Source organism: Phallusia mammillata, chromosome 1 (genome assembly GCF_965637545.1).
Source record: "Phallusia mammillata chromosome 1, kaPhaMamm4.hap1.1, whole genome shotgun sequence".
NCBI classification, from domain to species: Eukaryota; Metazoa; Chordata; class Ascidiacea; order Phlebobranchia; family Ascidiidae; genus Phallusia; species Phallusia mammillata.
In genome coordinates, this window is record NC_137252.1 from 33,888,976 (window position 1) to 33,906,303 (window position 17,328).

The following is a 17,328-nucleotide window of genomic DNA, read 5'->3' on the forward strand; positions in this document are numbered from 1 at the left end:
GGAGTCGCTATTCAACTACCAATTAACATTTGATGCGTCGCTTACAGCAAAACCAAGATACATAAAACTGCGTACGTAGATTAGTCTTAAAACGTACTTTGTATGCAGCTGTTAAAAGCCTTTCACACAATTGAAACCTTTTTAAAACCGAATGGCCGTGAATTAACGACTTGGTTTTTATGTTGGGCGATTTACGATTTTTATGTTAGGCGTGTCATCATTTTTAGGGTGGGCACAATTGCGTTATCAAATTGTATTGTTATAGGTGTTAAGGCATCGCGTTTTCGAATTAAAGCGCAAAAAGCGCACTTAAATGCAAAGTTCCGCCGTGGAAACTTAGATATTTTTTGTGGGCAATACTTCCACGAAAACTGCTCACTGTAGTAAACACAGAAATCATAAAGCACAAATATTGACATTGAGAATTTAAGAATTGTGGCTCGGAGATGGAGAAAGGTTTCAACGGACTTGTGAATTACAACCTTACGTGTTTGTCCCTCTGGTATTGACCTACCGAACCTGGCCCGGTACACAAACTTTATCCGGAAAAAGCGATAAATTGTACTTGTGTTTTATAACCCGAAGCTGTTTTGTGCAGCCGCGTTGGTCTTAAACTCGCGTTGCTTCAAGGAACCGGTGCTCACCTGATTTCGATAACCAGTATATCGTATATGACGCAGCAAGTTTGTAGATCACATGGTAGTTCCGCGTTACCGGTCAATGCTTGTCGTTGACCAACACTATTTTTCAATAACAAGTCCATATGTTAGATGCAGACAATGACCACTGTTTAAAATTGTCTTGTCACCAGCTGCGATGATGAGACCTTATATAGATCGAAACAGTAGTGTGCACTGTCTGCAGCTTATTTATCATTGTATCATCACGTTTCTGTTATAAGTCAATATTTTTTTATTGATTTTACGCAGGCTCCAACCGTGGGATCGAACCGACGCCCTCACCCGACCAATACGTCACCACGACACAGCACGTGACCGTTGTTGCCCAGCAACAGAGCGCCATAACAGTGCCGACGCAAGCAAGCACCGATATAGGTTAGTAAATATGTTACGTTATTGCGTGGGTTTTGCGTGCCCGTAAAAAAACGGTAGGACATATTTTTTGGGAGCGTTCCTTTTGTGCGTCCGAGAAGCCGGTATTTAACGATTTCTATTGTTTGAGGAGCTTATTGTCCGATGAGAGCTGTGTCATGGTGATCGAACCGCACCCTCGAGTTTGTAATGGCCCTAAGTGGTCGATGATGTTATATTGTCCGCGTCTTGTCCCGTTGTTGACCTTGCGCTGATGATGTCTGCTACCCGGGACGCGTTGTTTACATGGCATGGGAGAGATGTGGGAGTTACCTGGTGCTTGGGTTTATAATTCGGCTCTTACAGTTATGACTGGTGTTGTGTTCGTTGCTTGGAGATTTGCCTGGGCCTACGATTCAATCCCGACATTTATTGCCTTTTAGTGACTTTTTCCTTAGCTCTGTCAAATTTGTATTGATTAGGACTTTAACGAGGATGTAAATTTGTTTTGATCAATAGAAGTAAATCAGGGTTTCAATGAAAGTGCAAAGTTTTTCTTATACTAGTATAGACTTATTTGCATGAGATTAATGACTTCCATTGTAAATCAATATAACTTGTTAGTTTGTAGCCATTGTGTTTTCGTCATTCCACTTTTGATCAAAATCGAAGTCAAATGTTATATCTCTTACCTAAATTGCTTTTTACCGAAAAACCTTACAATTCCTTATGCCTTAACCATAGAGTTGCTACTGTAAGTGTGTCGTTGAATGGAAAGCTACCAGTGTAAAAAACGCGTGTCATTTTATAACGGCATTTGTGAATCATAGCTAGCATCAGGGCGCTTGGAATGCCTTTCAAATTCTAAAGATAAAACGCGCAGCCGCCGAAAGCCAAGGTTTACATTTCGGCTTGTGATTCTACACATTTATATTTCGAGTTAGCTTTTAAAAATTCCCACGGTGGCAAAGGGCTCATTTAACATGACTAAGTCCAACCCCTTGGCGTTCCGGTTCCTCTTGAAACCTAGCACCAACCGGAGTCTGTGACGTAAATAACGCCACTGTGCCTCCAGTGTGACGTCAAAATTCAAGGCGACATTTAAATTCTTGTTGTCAATTTGATGTGTATTGTCTGTAAACGATTACTTAAGTACGTTTCGAGGGAATATTGTGACTAAATTGGGTGCATACGCATATTTGGAGTATATCTGATAGCCCAATATAAAAGCCCATTGTATTATTTCCTTGGAATCAAATATTAGAATACGTATCAAATAGAAGTTGTTTTCAGACATTGTATAAACGACAATTTTGTGCATACCGACGTTTCAAAGTGCTAATAGCTCGCCTTCATCAGGGTAAATACCACTTAGACCAGTGTTCTTCCACAGTTTTCGTCTCCTGATGCAACAATTATCCGCATTTTGGCTAGTTCACAGACATGAATTTTAACAGTTAAGTTAGCAAAAAAAAAATACGAGTGGATATTGCAAATCACTGACATTTAACGACGTTTTAGGGAACCCCCATTCACCCGTTGATACCCATGTTGTGGTGCACCCTGGTTAAAGACCGCTGTAAGCCAAATAGTAACTAAAAAAACGATAAGTCAGGCACAAATAGAGGCAATCCTTTTGTCTTATACTTTCGAACAATGATTATACTTTCTTTTTCTTACCGTATAAAAAAACTAATATTCATCACATGATGTTAGTTTGAAGAAACATTCGGTAAAAACGCCATCACATAAAACCAATATTTGCTCACAATCAACCATTAACCGCAGTTGAATTCCTTTTACACCACCAGTTAAGGAGAAAGGCGCTTTTTATGAGACTTTTGCCCTTTGGTGGGTGTGATAGGAAGTTAGGTGGATTGTGTGACAATTTCTCTCGCTTTCTTGTTACGTCACAATGCTGTGAATAGAACAAAGGTAGCGGAACAGTATGTTTGTTTACATGCCCGCCCCGAACAAAGGCCTTCAATTATGCTCTGACAGCGGGCTTAGTTTTTGACTCACGCTAAAATTCAGACGAAAAACCAGTTTGTTTTGAAATTACTCAACCAATTTCCTTAACCAAACACGAACCCGTGTGAAGACTAACCCTTGACATGTAAACTGACTGACAGGCTTGTCTCACAAAAATTCGAACCCTTACATTTCACAAACTCTACGGATCTTACGCAATATAGCTATTTGGTCAATAACGTAAACACATTACCTACCCATGTGACCTTTACAAAACTCAAACTTATATGTTTTATGTCCCTCCAATTGCAGATGTAAAACTAAGATCGTAAAATTTGAAGTAAAAGTGCTTTGGGGAATGTAGGAGGATATTTTTTGGAAAATTAAATTCTGCCCAGAGGTGAACAAAAAAAGATTTACAAACCTGTACCTTCGGGATAGGTTTGATGAGCTTATAGTACAAAAAAATTAAATACCAACAACGTTTGTCATTTGTTAAGCCTTATGGCCGGCACATGGTTTTGCTTCTACATGATGTGCCAAGGTTGGGCAGACTTGTGCTGACAAGGGCGCGTCACAGTTAACCAGCTTGTACAACAAGCGACCGCTATTAACGATTACGGTCGTTGCCTTTTACTGCTTCAAAACCACGCGCTTCCTGTGGGTTAAGATAACGTGTTTGACTGTGGTCCTTTCTCGACGTTGTTATCGCTTGTACAGACAAGGCAAATCCCACACGTAAATTTTAATACTGAGAATGTAATGAACAGGTCACATATAAATCTCCTACAGTCGCCATGGGCACCAACCTTTTTTTGGTACTGCTCCTGCTGGATGCCATTGTCTGCTTTATGCTTAACTATTTTCCATATCGGACTCCGGGTTTTGTGAACTGTAGTTTAACTACAGTTAAAACAATCACACTGTTCTATCAGAGAGTAAAGGCAATTGTGACGTTATACTCGATTTTATGAAACCCATTTTTTACTATAGGGACAGTATAGTCTTTCCAGCTGTGTGGATGACAACACATTCAACGAGCCTTTAAACAACGTATTAAGTTTGTTCTGTGGTCATCAGAGTCCTTCCTAAAAGCTCAACTAAGTATTCTCTTCTAGTTTCTTTGGGAGGTAGAAAGTTGAAACGCCAATACACGATCTTTAAAATACTAATAAAGTCCTGAACCACTTTCAGCGAATTTTAATATTAGTTTAGGAGAAATTTGTTGTTACAGGCAATTTGTGTTCACACCCCTAAACAGCTTGTGAGGCACATTGGAGTATTCGGCCCATTTTTGAAAAAGGCAAAGTATTTCCCACCATTCCCCTTTGTTAATGTGTCTGGACAAACACAAGGTCACTGCGGACCACTGTAAGCAGCATTAGATGTACATGCTATTGCCGCACACCAGTTTATGCACATCAAAGATTTTCATAAGTTTGAGCATCACACTAGCTCCCTGATTACACTTAGGGCCACTGTGAGCAATATTGGTTGTGCACGCTGTGGCCAGAGATCAGTTTATGCGCAGCATAGATTTTTGTACGTCTGGGCACACACAATAACTTACTGAGTACACTGAAGACCACTTTAAACATCGTTGGTGGTCTAATTTACATATTATGCGATATTGTATCGTGCATGTAAGATATCGTGTGTTGTGCGCTGAGAATGTAGCAGAACCACGCAGCTTAAAGGAAACATTCCTCGCCATCTTTTGGGCTGAATAATTACCAACACCGTTAAAATCGTGTCAAAATTTTTGGTTTGCGATTCACACTTTAACTTGTGACCGGTTTTCTTAATGCGGCACGTGCCTTCGTCGTTGTGGCATATTCCGTGCTCGCTAATGAGTCACGTAACTAGATGCGTATCACAAGGCTACGTTACAAGGGGTCCTGGAATTCTAAAAGGCATTTTTCTACCTTTTTTCACCTCCGATCCGATAAGTCGGTCTGTTTTTTTTTAATCTTGTGCGAAGCCATACCACGATTGGAATGCCAATTTCAAAAGTGTGGTGACTGTTTCTGCTTTATTTTCACGCTGAATTGATATAAGATAGTTTCACGTGGGTGTTGCGTCAGTTTCATTAGGGGATTCCCGGAATTCTTACGTAATGACGTCATTTGTAGGGTTCAGACCGGATCAAGCCGCTTTGTTGAGGATCAAATTTAGTGGCGAACTATGCCGCGAATTCTTGTGGTCTTACGATCCCTGACACCAAAAACTACCACATGTTATGGACCCGTGGATGCCTGCAATGTGAAAATGTGTGGACAGCGAAAGGCGTTTACTTTTGGAGGCTAAACGATTCGTTTCGTTTAGATTTGTGTCATTTGTTGATGATGTTTTTAACAGCTTGGGACTGGTTGTTAAGTTTAACAGAAAACTGTTTGAACTTAAAGAATATTGAATATAATTATGGTGATCCTTTGATAACAACCGAAGTAGTAAGATGGAATATAAATCTCGATTTAAGGAAATTCCCACTTGATTCTATAATATACTTGTGAATCATGTCAGAAAATTGGACGTTGTGGTAATATAACCTTAGTATTTTGTGGTAATGTGGAATGTTAATCTCAATTTTCAGGATATTTTCGCATGAATGCTTGACACCTAAATGTAGACGGGCTGTCTTGTCTGTGTTTGCAATCTCTATCGTTCGTTTGTGCTCCAGGCTAGTCAGGGCATGGAATCCACACCACAACAATATACAAAGGATTGGTTATATGCAGCTCAGGAATCATCGTTTGTCGTTTGTGAAAACATGTTTTTAATGTATTGCAATATTGAATGTGATTTAAACTCTGCTGGCACAAGCTTAAGTTATAAAAAACGTATCTTTTTTGTTAAAAAGGTATGAACAAGATATGGAGTACACAACACTTGTAGTGAATGTGATGCAATGATCAACTTAAGGTTCTGTGTTTTTCCTTTCTCTAGTCCACATATCCCCCTTAGTGTGTTTTGGGGTATATCAAAGAAAGTTACAATAATCCCAAAATTAACCTAATCCAAAAACAATTAATTGAACAAACTACTATACATAGTTTTCACGTACTCTCTGTGGTAATGTATTGGTAATGTATTTATCCCACACCTTGTCTTTTTTGTTAGTTTAAGCTGCACAAAACAGGATCTATATCGAGCAAACCAACCCCTAAATTTACGGATTTCACTTTCTCATTATCAATCTTTTCTGGGTAAATCCGTTAACTTTTTTAACCTACAATGGCTCACTGAATTTCAAATTTAGAATGTACGTCTGCACCGCACCCGATTTAAACAGCTTATTCGACATACTTACAATTCGCGATAACATTTCTTCAGTTGCTCCTAATGGGCGTGTAACATTGGTAGCTTAACCACAGTACAAACAGTTTCACCCTATACCGAAACTCCCAACTACAAAAAAAAAACATTTAACCCCTCCCGTTTCTAGCCAACAAAACCCCGCCTATGCAAACTTCAAACTGTTGTATTTTTTACCCATTTGCAAATCCCTAACAGTGTGTGCAGGCTAAACAGAATTTCGTGCCACGAACACCGACAACGCATAGCGCGGTTTAAACCAACCTTACTGCTTTCAAGGTCCTAAAGTTTACTCTGCAAGGCCTATACGCGTTGCTCTCACGGTGTTAAGTATCTGCAACCTTGTCCCACTGACAATCTGTCTTCATACTCGGTTTTCAGACCGAGGTGTCTTATTAAGCACCGGCTGGTGTTAGCTTTAAGGCTTTTGCGGTTGACTTTGTCGCTCCATTTGTACTTGACTTGCGTTCAGTAGCTGTAAATCACTTCTAGTTGACCCTAATTAAAACACACTTGTGTTGTTTTTGGTTATGGATCGGCTACCGCACTACGGAATTTTAAGCAAGGCTGGTCCGAACCCGATTTTTTGTAAAAGCCCAAATTGGGCCCGAAAGTTAATGGAGTTGGGGCACAATGAGGAAAAGTGTGAAGTCAGGCCCGAATTAAGACGGATTTTTTCAAACTTGCGCCTAAACTTGACCCGAAAACCCGGCTCGACTTCTCTGCAACACTTTGCAGCGTTTTTAGTTGATAAAATTAGCATTATTTACTGCGAAAACAATTTGGACCAACAATTTGTCTTTTTAGACACGATATTAACAATAAATTGGATTGCTCTTTTTTTATTATTATTTTGAACCTTTTCCAATTTAAGCACATAAAACGTCGTTCTTTACTATTCAATTTGTCGTAATCTTTTTGCTTTGTTCAATCACGAATCACGGGAGGGCAACGCTTATTCGTGAATTCAACAATGGGCTGTAAAAAACCTTTGACGAAATCGTGATCTTACAACAGTCTTGTGCGTTTATCTAACAAGGTCACGTAACAATTATGGTAGGTTACATTTCGAAGTATCTTTTGGCACCACAACAATTTAAAATGCGAATTATGTGGCCTTATTGTCCTGTTGTGGTGCAGAATTGCTTGTTTAATGATCGAAAAACATGACTTATAACAATTATAGGGATAAAGTGCTTTTGTGCTCATAATTTTGACAATAAATCGAGATACATTTTGCAGCAGAAACGTGAGTAAATCTTATTTTAACTGTTTATATTTTTTTCTTTAGAGCTCGATTTGAATGTTTCCGCCGTATTTGAACTGTAATAAAACCTTACTGAGAACTTTAGATTTCGGAGAAGCATTTATTTGACGCAATAACAGCAACGGAAGCTATTTGTGCGGTCTGAAAAAGATGCACGTTTTTTGTGCCATAAAGTAACACCCAAGTGGAAAACCATCTGCATAAGTTTTTTCACTGATTATTGGCCTAAAGTGTATATTTCATAACATTGTGGCTTGGTATTTTTCTTCATCATTTTACGTGCTAGTACTTAACAAAACCATTTTCCTCCATTAAATGGATTTACACACCTTTTTTAGACTTGAAGGCATTTGTTGACCTACTAAGTTTACTTTTTCATATTACTTCCAGCAAGACTTACCGCTTTATGTGATGGGCACAGATTTAAAGCCGCATAATTATTGGTTGGGTTCGTTCAAGTTTAATAAGTGGCAATTTGGTGTCTGTTATTTCAGTAACAGATGTGGACTAAAGTGCATCCGTGATAACCAGACAGTCAACACTTTTACACCTGGTATTTCAGGCTTCAAACATTCTTGTAATATTTCAAAATGTTAATAGACTACATACGTATGTGATGTAGTCAGTGGAGGGATTCAAACTTTTTGTCAGTCGGTTCTATCACAAATGTCATATGTTTCAGTCGATTCTGTTACAAAAAGTCCATTGACAGTAACCAGTAATGAGAACCGGTTCGCTGATCTCATAACATTTCGTGAAACGGTTCTATAGAACCGGTGCGAACCGGCTGAATCCTACCACTGGTTGTAATGTATTTACTGTACACAAGTCCTTTGCAGTTTAGTTTTAATCAAGTGGTATTAAAAAGGACCAGTGCTATTAGTTTTGGGAACCTAAACAGTGATACTACAGTTGCTGCAGTCTTCAAAAACCTTTGCAATTTCGCAATCAACTTAAAATAGGCAAAAAAGCTTGACTAAGTCTTTTCATTCCCCCATTGACCTCAATCTAAGATTCGCCACTTCCTTTCACGCAAAAGAACACACCTTCAGTGACGTCATTGTGCTTAGCGACAAAGGGGCTATGTGACGTGGACAAAGTGTGGTGGCAGTGAGTAAGCATACTTGAATAGTGTGAGCTTGTCGGTTTTGGACACGGCCTGTTGGTACAAGCATAGGATTTCCATCAAGCGAAACGACTTGATTTCACCTTGGTTGTCATTTTTTGGTCTGCTGGGCGTACGATAAGGGTTTTAAGGATGAATCTTATGAATTTTATCTGGTATATAAATAGCGCCCATAGATATAGATCCATTTTTTTTACTTTTCTTACCTACCTTTGACGTCATAGTGGTGCTTGTCCACCCTTGACGTGCTGCTTTTAATTTAAGCTGTTGTTATTTTTAGCATTCGCCAATTTGTACATATTTTTTCATGTGCTTGAATCACTGATATTCAAGGTCTGTGCCTATTTATAGCACCTAACACAGCAGAAACCTAGTTGCAACCAGTTAATTACACCACATTAGTAAAGTGTTTACTCAAATATGACAAAAACTTCGGCGACCCGACAAATATACTTGCACTGTTTGAGTTGTAACCAAAGCCGAACCGGAAAAGCTATAGTAGTTCTCATAACAAACGCACAACGAACATCAAATCTTTCATCAAGCATGTTCCCAAAGTTCCACTGAATTGTGAACAATCTGCTGAGGTGTATGATATTTGCATTGACTTACTTAAATATCTATCAGTTAATTTGAATTGGGAAGAATGCAAATATTATGTTGTTGTGCAACTAAATGAGAGAGATAGCTAACTTATAGGCTGCTCCAATTTTCCTTTGCGTTATTAAATATGAATAAAATGTGAGATCTTTTTCATGTGGTTAGTTTGTGTCCGTTTGTTGTTTTTGGGCAAGAAAAACCTCCGGGAACTCACTTTGAGTCTTTTACATATTCTAATTAGACAAATCTGATTTATTAGACATACTTTACCAACAGAACATTTTGTAGGTCTGGTTTTACTTGCACATTTAGCACGAAGTAAAGCCACTGGTGTTAGTTCCGCTTGACTGCACACCGAAAGCAGTACCACTGGCCTTAAACCAACAAAACAAAAACCTCAAAACCCTTTGCCCTTTCAGATTCCAGCAGCAGTACGGTTCATGTGCAGTCAACCATATCGTCAGTTTCCATGGAGATTACCACGTGCCGTCATGACGAGCTGCAGTGCCGGTCACACTTCAGCGATTGCGTGCCGAACGCACTCATCTGTGACGGATACTTTGACTGTTGGGACGGATCTGATGAACTGGGCTGCGGTAAGATTTAGTTTGTCCATAAAAGTGAATACAAGCAATCAAATACTCTCACCTTATTGCTTTTATTGATCATAAAAAGCCCAAATACGGCGAAATTGCGGTAGGAAGTATACTCTGTGTAAAGTAAGGCCCAAATCCAGCTTGTTTAATACAATTAAGCCCCCTGAACGCGGCCCGAAAAGTCCTGTCTACCTTTTTTGCAGCACAAGAGGCAGTTATTTCGGTAGATAATAGGACAATTCTTAAAGATGATACTTCATTGAAAGTGAACATAAGCAATCAAAATTTCTTCTTGTTGAGTTTTATTGGTTATTTTAAGGTAATTTGCTATATCCAAACCCAAGTCAACGTTTTTTGCTATTTATAGCTATAATTTAATAAAGTTAATTTTGTCGTTTGGGTGAAAAAGTTTCCAAGATTGCCCAATTCTTTTTTAAAAAGTGTAAACCTGGACTCGTATTCTGTTGTTTGAAGGTGTGTCTACTTTCATTTGCCCAACCCAACGCGAATCACGTTCAAAAACAGGCAACAGTTCCTTCTTACAGTTGACTGCACTAATTTGCCACAGGCCTTATGACGTAAAACAGATGTAGCACGTTTTAGCGGCCCCGAAGGCGCGTAAATTAATAAAGGCGGTTTACTAAACAATCTACGGCCACAAATAGAAGATAACTTGATCGGTGTGAAGCAATCAAGCGTGAAGGCTCCCAGAAGTCGTTTAGCCCGAACTAGTTCACATGATTCGCCATATAATAAAAGCGATAAGTTATTGAGAGAAGCTCTTTGTCTGCTGCTCGGCAGGTTTTGTTACGCTCGCACGGAATTCAAATTTATTATCGATGAGGTGTGAATAACGAATGGTGCAATTTTTGGAATCAATGTTGACAGGGTAAATACGATTCCGAAAAGCTTGCTACCTGGTTTCTATTGATTTTGTGTAGATTAGGGCAAGGCCAGATCCCTTTGACACTTTGACGAATTGAATGTTTTCGGACACTCCTGAAAAGGTGCAAAGAATGTGAATATTGATGTTGGAGAAAATCTGTCAACCTGTTCTAGATTTAGGCGTTATAGCGATTTGAGTTATTGAATCGGCGTACTTAAACTGGCACATATTTCTGCACACGGAGAATAATGTGTCCATTTGTTCAATGATAAAATACATATGGGCTTGCTCTGCAATATTTTGATTTTAATAGAAGCATCAACTAATATCCTTAAATATAACTGGAGACGATCCATTTTTTTAAGAAGAAACTTATATTTAGACAGAAATGGGTTTGGAACGTGGTTAAAAGGTCAAAGTTCAATGTGATTCTCAACTTACGCATTTGGCACCCCAAGTTGACTAATGATGTCACAATTTTCACTTTTAGCATGATTTTTTACCGGTGGTCGTTTGTGTTTTTTAGGATGCGGACGGGACAAGTACATGTGCGTCAACGGGCAGTGCGTGAGCGCCTCCTACCGGTGCGACGGTTATAACGATTGCGGCGACTACAGCGATGAGGTGATCGGGTGCGTCGTTGTCGCCGAAAACATCAAAGAGGAGCGACCATCGGAGGTTAAAACCAACAGTACAGCGAACAGTTTGACTGGCAAAATTACGAACAATTCAAGCACAATTTCTACGACAACCAATAAAGATATCAACGTCGTAGGTACCAGTAGTAGTGCAAATTCAACCGTCCTCACTGGTACCAATAGCACCGCAAGTTTAACCGTTCTCACTGGTACCAGTAGTCCCATAAGTACCACACTTTCACCGAGTACCTGGAGGACCACAAGTACCACACTTTCACCGAATACCAGGAGGACCACAAGTACCACAATTTCACCGAGTTCCAATAGTACCGCAAATACGAACAGTCCCAGTGATACCAACATTAGTGTCAACACAAGTAACACTACAGGTACAACGAAACCGACAGGTACCGCTAGTGCCATAGGTACAACAAACCACTCAGAAGTAACGTCTGTTGTAAAACGAACCACCACTGCGGGGGTCGCTACGACTGCATCAACAGCCACCACTTCATCATCTACTGCAGCTGAGTCGTTTGCCCGGGCAGTGTGCCCTCCAGTGGAGATTTGTCTCAACGGTGGGAAGTGTGAGGTGGAAAAGAATGTAGTGTTCTGTCGGTGCCCACTCGGTTTTATCGGTAAGCTACACACTTATAAGTTTGGCTTGTATTAGATACAACAGAAAAATCTTGTGTTTGTGTGTCATACATATATGCTTTGTTATGAGTTAGTGATAAAAGCATGTACGATTTTACAAAATCGCTTTTCTGAGAGCTTTTGTTACATAGCGCATTATAATGTGTGGTACTGCAGCGAATTTTTCTGTTTCCCACCACCTGGGCTCTGTACTGTAACGTTTTAATGATACGCAGTTAGCTATTTCCGGATTGGTAATGGTTATACATACAATGGTGACGCTATGTGTTCTGTCAATAGACGAAATAAACTAAATTCAAACCAATACAAGATCATATAGATCTTGGATAATAAAAAATATTTTAAACTGATTTGATTTGTAAACAGTTGCATTTGCGTTGAATTCACTATATTGCATTTATATTTGTAGGTTCTATTTGCGAGATCGAAGACTGTACGATTGGAAACGTGTGTGGATTAGGAACTCGACTCCTTTCGTCTGTTTCATGGCTGATGATTAGTTGTGTTTTATTATTTTATCATTTTACTGCAAATTAGAACGTTACTGTTTTACTTCTAATTTGTTTTTGAATTTAACAAAAACGTTATTTATTGCACAATGCACTTTATACGTTATTTTACTTGCTATGCGAAATTTTGCCCCATCTTGTCTGAACTGTGAAATGCACTTTGCCAATGTCATACATTATAGTTCAGGAGTTCCCAAACATTTTACCACCAAAGTTCTTCCATGTAATTTAAGAAAACACTTAAGTTGGCCCTAAGGTTGTGAAGTCATGAGCTAATTCTTTATCTGTTTAACTTTTAACTATAAACGCTACCCAAACAATATGCACTTTGGCCTGCTATGCTATATTACATCTACAAACCATCATGCTGATATTTTCTTGACTATGCCTGTGACATTATGCTGCTCTCATATTGATGTATATTTTCATATTTGTTCCAATCATGCCACATATTTCTGTTCCAAAGCTCTTATTCATACAGCTTGTTCATACGCGTAAGCATTCTTGGTACGAACGGTGCTCGCGTGCTACCATTTTACATTATATAGCTGCTGGCAGCTTCTTATGCACGGTTTTATTGCAAAAAAACGTTTTCTTCTTATATTGTTCGAAGGTGTCTAGCATGGTGTAGGAACAAACTGAAAGGATGCCATCGTTATGCCTTTGTTTCTTTGTTTTTCTCCTTATGCCATTACAAGACACCGATTGGGATTTGTTTTTGCTATCCTTGTTAAATTGTGTCTTATTGTATATAGGCTACAAAACTACATGAAAGAGACCTGAAACACTACAAAGAACATTTTAGTGACATTATTGATTTAATATTCAATTAAGATTAGTACCTTTTTTAGTATCAGATTAGACTGCATTCAGAATATGTAGCAGAATCCAGAAATGCAGAGGTATGCCAATCTACAAAATTATAACAATTGCCGAGGGCCCTTCAACGGGAACATGTACTTCAGTTTGAAGAGCCGGCAGTAAAAGTTTGCCATCGATTTTGGAAGTTGCTCTAGATCCCGTTAGGATCTGGCTCACTTTCACCATAGCTCCTAGACCACTTCATGTTGCAGAGGGCCCTTTCCAATGTGCTTTGCTAAGAAATTAGAGACAGATGTTCGATGGAGTTTCTTTTTCGGGTAATCCGGTAGCTAAACAGGCCAAAGTTCGACTTGAATTTTCAAGGGCAAATAGCTAAGTGTTGGCTGTCGTGCTGCAGGCCAAATTAAGCCTTGTTCTAAAAAATAAATGTATAGTTGTATGGATTGAATTTAAATTTACCCCTTTCACAATTAAAAAACTTTCGATATTATGCAATTATTTGCGCCATTATTTCCTTTGTGACGAAACAAGGTCAACAATGGTTGTCTGATTCAAGAAATGCAAGCAGCAAAGTTGTGAGTTGTTTTTATTCAGGTTGGTCGTTTGTTTTTGTTGCTCAGCTGCCTAAAAACAAGTGCAGAAGCGGCCGAGATCCGCTCGAAGTGGAACAAACCACTGGTTGTTCACAATCTGATCACAAAACATGGCCGAAATGTCAGATCCAAGGTAAATTATACGTTGCGAAGAAAGTTACTGTGAATATTGAATTGCAAGCTGTCGGCCGTTTAAGACAAAGTGTGGCGAAGTTTAGTGAGAAGTAAATTTCTGATTATTTTTTTTCATGAAAGATGTTCCAAAAATGTGCAGTTGGTAACATTATCTATAAAAACACCAAAATTTGTAAAATCACGAACGGCATTTTATACGCTTGTGGATGTACCTTAGGGCAGTGTTTGTACAATTACAATCAGGCTACAAACTGCGCGACAAGGACGTTGCATTTGAAAAGAAACTGACTGTAAATCATGTTTACAGCAGGAGTTAACTGAATGTTTACAGCAGGAGTTAACAAAAAGCTAAAGTCAAGTTAAAACATTCATTTTACTGACCTTCAGGCGCGTTTTTTACCTTTTTGCTGCGGGAGCCTCGACTAGTCGATTTTTCCCCTTTTATGCACGCTTTATAACTGTAGCTGCGATTCCATGTACCCTTATGATTGATGTGACATTTAATCAGCTTTGTAGGCAAGTTTTTCAGACGTGAAGTTTTTTAGATTAAAAGGAAAGCAAGCTGTTTTAAAGGGGTGTATGTAAATACCACTTGACCACTTGGCCCCTGTGACCAGCCTGTACACACTTTTTTAAATGCTGTGGCCAACCTGTATATACTGCACCACCGTGGTCACAGCGGCCAAGTGGTAATTACAGACACCCGTTTTAAAGTGGTGGTACGTGCGTTATCATACACACGCTTCGTGTATTCTTTTGTGAACCCCTTTGTAACCGTTGGTGTCTATGTATATCTACCCCGGTCATTGTTGACTGTTGGTACACCCCTGGATTCACCGTGACCCCAGGTAGAACGTCTTCACCACAATAGAGAAACGTCTTAACCAAAATTAATTCGTTTTCTCTCAGATGGGACTTTCTGCAAAACAAAACGCTGAAGACCCTGAATCTGAAAATCGACAAATGGGCGAAAATGATTCAGCAGGAGGAACTGAAAATTCTTATTCAGGAATTTCTTGACAAAACGGACTACATGGGAATCGTGATATATGCGTCACCTAGTGGCCAACTGACGCCAAGCTACGAATTTCCAACATCTATTAAACAGAAAGGTGTTTTTTAATTAATTCAAACCTTGAAGTTTATTGGATTGATTTTATATATTATTGCGAACCCAAGTATGGAAATGAATTTAAAAGTAGCCATATTGATGAACTGCAATTTTAATTCCTTTTATGCATTTTAACGGCTTTTTTATGCGTAAAAGACTTAAGGGGCGGCCATAATTTAGCATTTACACCTTTGTGTACATGTGGTGTACAGTGATATTTCGCTTTTAATAGCGTTTAATGCGCATTTTACTTTAACGCAGGAACTTACTTCGTTAAGAAGGAAAAATGTGCTGTCACCAAAGACACCATTCGGACGAAAATATCTGTGGGAGATATTTCGCAAATCCCGCTGCAGCATTTATCACCGATGATTGAAGAGGTCAGTTAACCACCAAACTTATACGCCTTGTTGTGCAATATTACACACTTGCATTTATGAAACAAAGGCTTAGACCAGTGGTTCCCAACCGGGGAGGAATTTTATGAGTTCAGGGGAGGAATTTTATAAAAACTGTAAAAAAAATACACTGGAAACGGAACATTTTTGTATACATTATTATATCCATTATAAATTGGACCCGGTTCACATTTGGAACCGGTTATTGTAAAGGATCCTGAAATGGACATTCCTAATTATAAGGTCTATTTCAAATGGCTATAATTTTTTATGTTATATTTCTTTTTCGTCTTATGGGGAGGAATGAATCGTTCGAAAATGGGCAAAGGGAGGAATGTAACAAAAAAGGTTGGGAACCACTGGCTTAGACACAAAACCAACACGAGATACAGGCAAAATTGTCGGCTTGCGAGATTTAACAAACGACACAGGCAAAATTCTCGGCTATTCGAGATTATAACTTTGGTTAAAATGCCCCAATTCAAAAAACTAATTTCAGTACAAATTTATGCTACCAACCCCAAGTCGCAATAAAGCATTGGGCTATTTCTTGATAAGTAAGCTGCATTTAATGCACACTGTTTTGACCTAAAATGGTCTTATCAGTACAGCTGGTATGAGAACTTGCCAGTAAGACTTGCCGTATAGGCCAGTGTGCCATGCTACTATGTAACATTATTTTGACGTGAGGAATTGTATCAGATGCTATCTCATCTTCTCTCAAACGACGACAATCATCAAAGATGGCCGATGGTGGTGTCTGATGACGTATTGCGTCACGTGCACAAACTGAAGAGCAACGTCTACGTAGTGGCAGGTCACGTGAAGGGAAAAACCCTACTTCCGTTACCGGTCGGCTCCGAGAAGCTCGAAAGCGAAAAAAACAACGAACAGAGGTAAGGAAAGTTTATCTGTGTCCTTCAAAGTAAAAGTTGTTGACGGGTTTTTATGCACATGGTAAGTAAACTTTATTCTTGGTCAGCGAATTCCGTTATAAACTAATATAATTTGGCAATTAAAAAAAAGAATAGCCTCTGATTTAAACAAATTCAATTATCTTTTTATGCTCTTCATTGCATAAAAAAAGAAATAATGTAACAGTAAAATTCTAAATTCTGTTAACCAATATGTGCATCTTTTATTAATTCCACCAAGTATAAACATTACCAAACAACATTTTTCTGCTTTTTAAAAAGGCTATTTGTTGTCCCTTGTTTTAATATTCTATCTCCAAAACACGTCGGTTTCTCCTGAGGTGTTTTCCCTGTTTACCTGCTATTGAAATATTTCACCAGAACTGTGTTGCACGCGATTGAGACGGTTGTCATCGAATGGAGTCACCAGATTCGAGATGTGCTCAAGCAAGATTCAGCACAAGCTCTACTGGAAGGTCACAACCCAGGACCTATTGTGGAGATCGCATTCTGGAATTCGAAGTGTACCAACCTAGAATGCATCTATACACAGGTGATGACCTAAGCAGACCAGTGTTGCGATGAAAAGTAAGATAAAAATACCTATAAAACAGTGTTTTAAAACCTTTTTCACAGAATTCTTGCCGAATGCCGCATATGTAAGTCCATAGACCTGAGAAACAATGTGCCACAAATGATAACGGTTTATTTAATTTGAATTGAAGTACTGGATAAAATTGTGCTGCTATGTCTTTTTCT

The 17,328-nt window shown here is 38.9% G+C and overlaps 2 protein-coding genes across 4 annotated transcripts in view; both read left to right on the forward strand.

Annotated features, from left to right (window-relative positions):
* Window positions 1-13,307, forward strand: part of LOC145214400 (uncharacterized) — a 55,500-nt gene extending 42,193 nt beyond the window's left edge. For both annotated transcript variants that reach the window (XM_080082914.1, XM_080082921.1), the window contains 4 exons: window positions 930-1,055; window positions 9,730-9,906; window positions 11,319-12,068; window positions 12,497-13,307. In XM_080082914.1, the coding sequence (XP_079939040.1) occupies window positions 930-1,055; window positions 9,730-9,906; window positions 11,319-12,068; window positions 12,497-12,624 (1,181 nt within the window). In that variant the 3' untranslated portion in view covers window positions 12,625-13,307. The remainder of the gene's footprint in view (window positions 1-929; window positions 1,056-9,729; window positions 9,907-11,318; window positions 12,069-12,496) is intronic.
* A 671-nt stretch (window positions 13,308-13,978) lies between these two features.
* LOC145215941 (dynein beta chain, ciliary-like) overlaps window positions 13,979-17,328 on the forward strand; it is a 57,018-nt gene continuing 53,668 nt past the window's right edge. Inside the window, exons 1-5 of one of the 2 annotated variants that reach the window (XM_080084462.1) lie at window positions 13,979-14,144; window positions 15,056-15,258; window positions 15,519-15,637; window positions 16,358-16,551; window positions 16,951-17,122. In XM_080084462.1, coding sequence (XP_079940588.1) covers window positions 14,122-14,144; window positions 15,056-15,258; window positions 15,519-15,637; window positions 16,358-16,551; window positions 16,951-17,122 — 711 coding nt within the window. In that variant the 5' untranslated portion in view covers window positions 13,979-14,121. Of the gene's footprint in view, window positions 14,145-14,950; window positions 14,995-15,055; window positions 15,259-15,518; window positions 15,638-16,357; window positions 16,552-16,950; window positions 17,123-17,328 lie in introns of those variants that run through there. The other variant, XM_080084463.1, reaches the window with a different exon arrangement.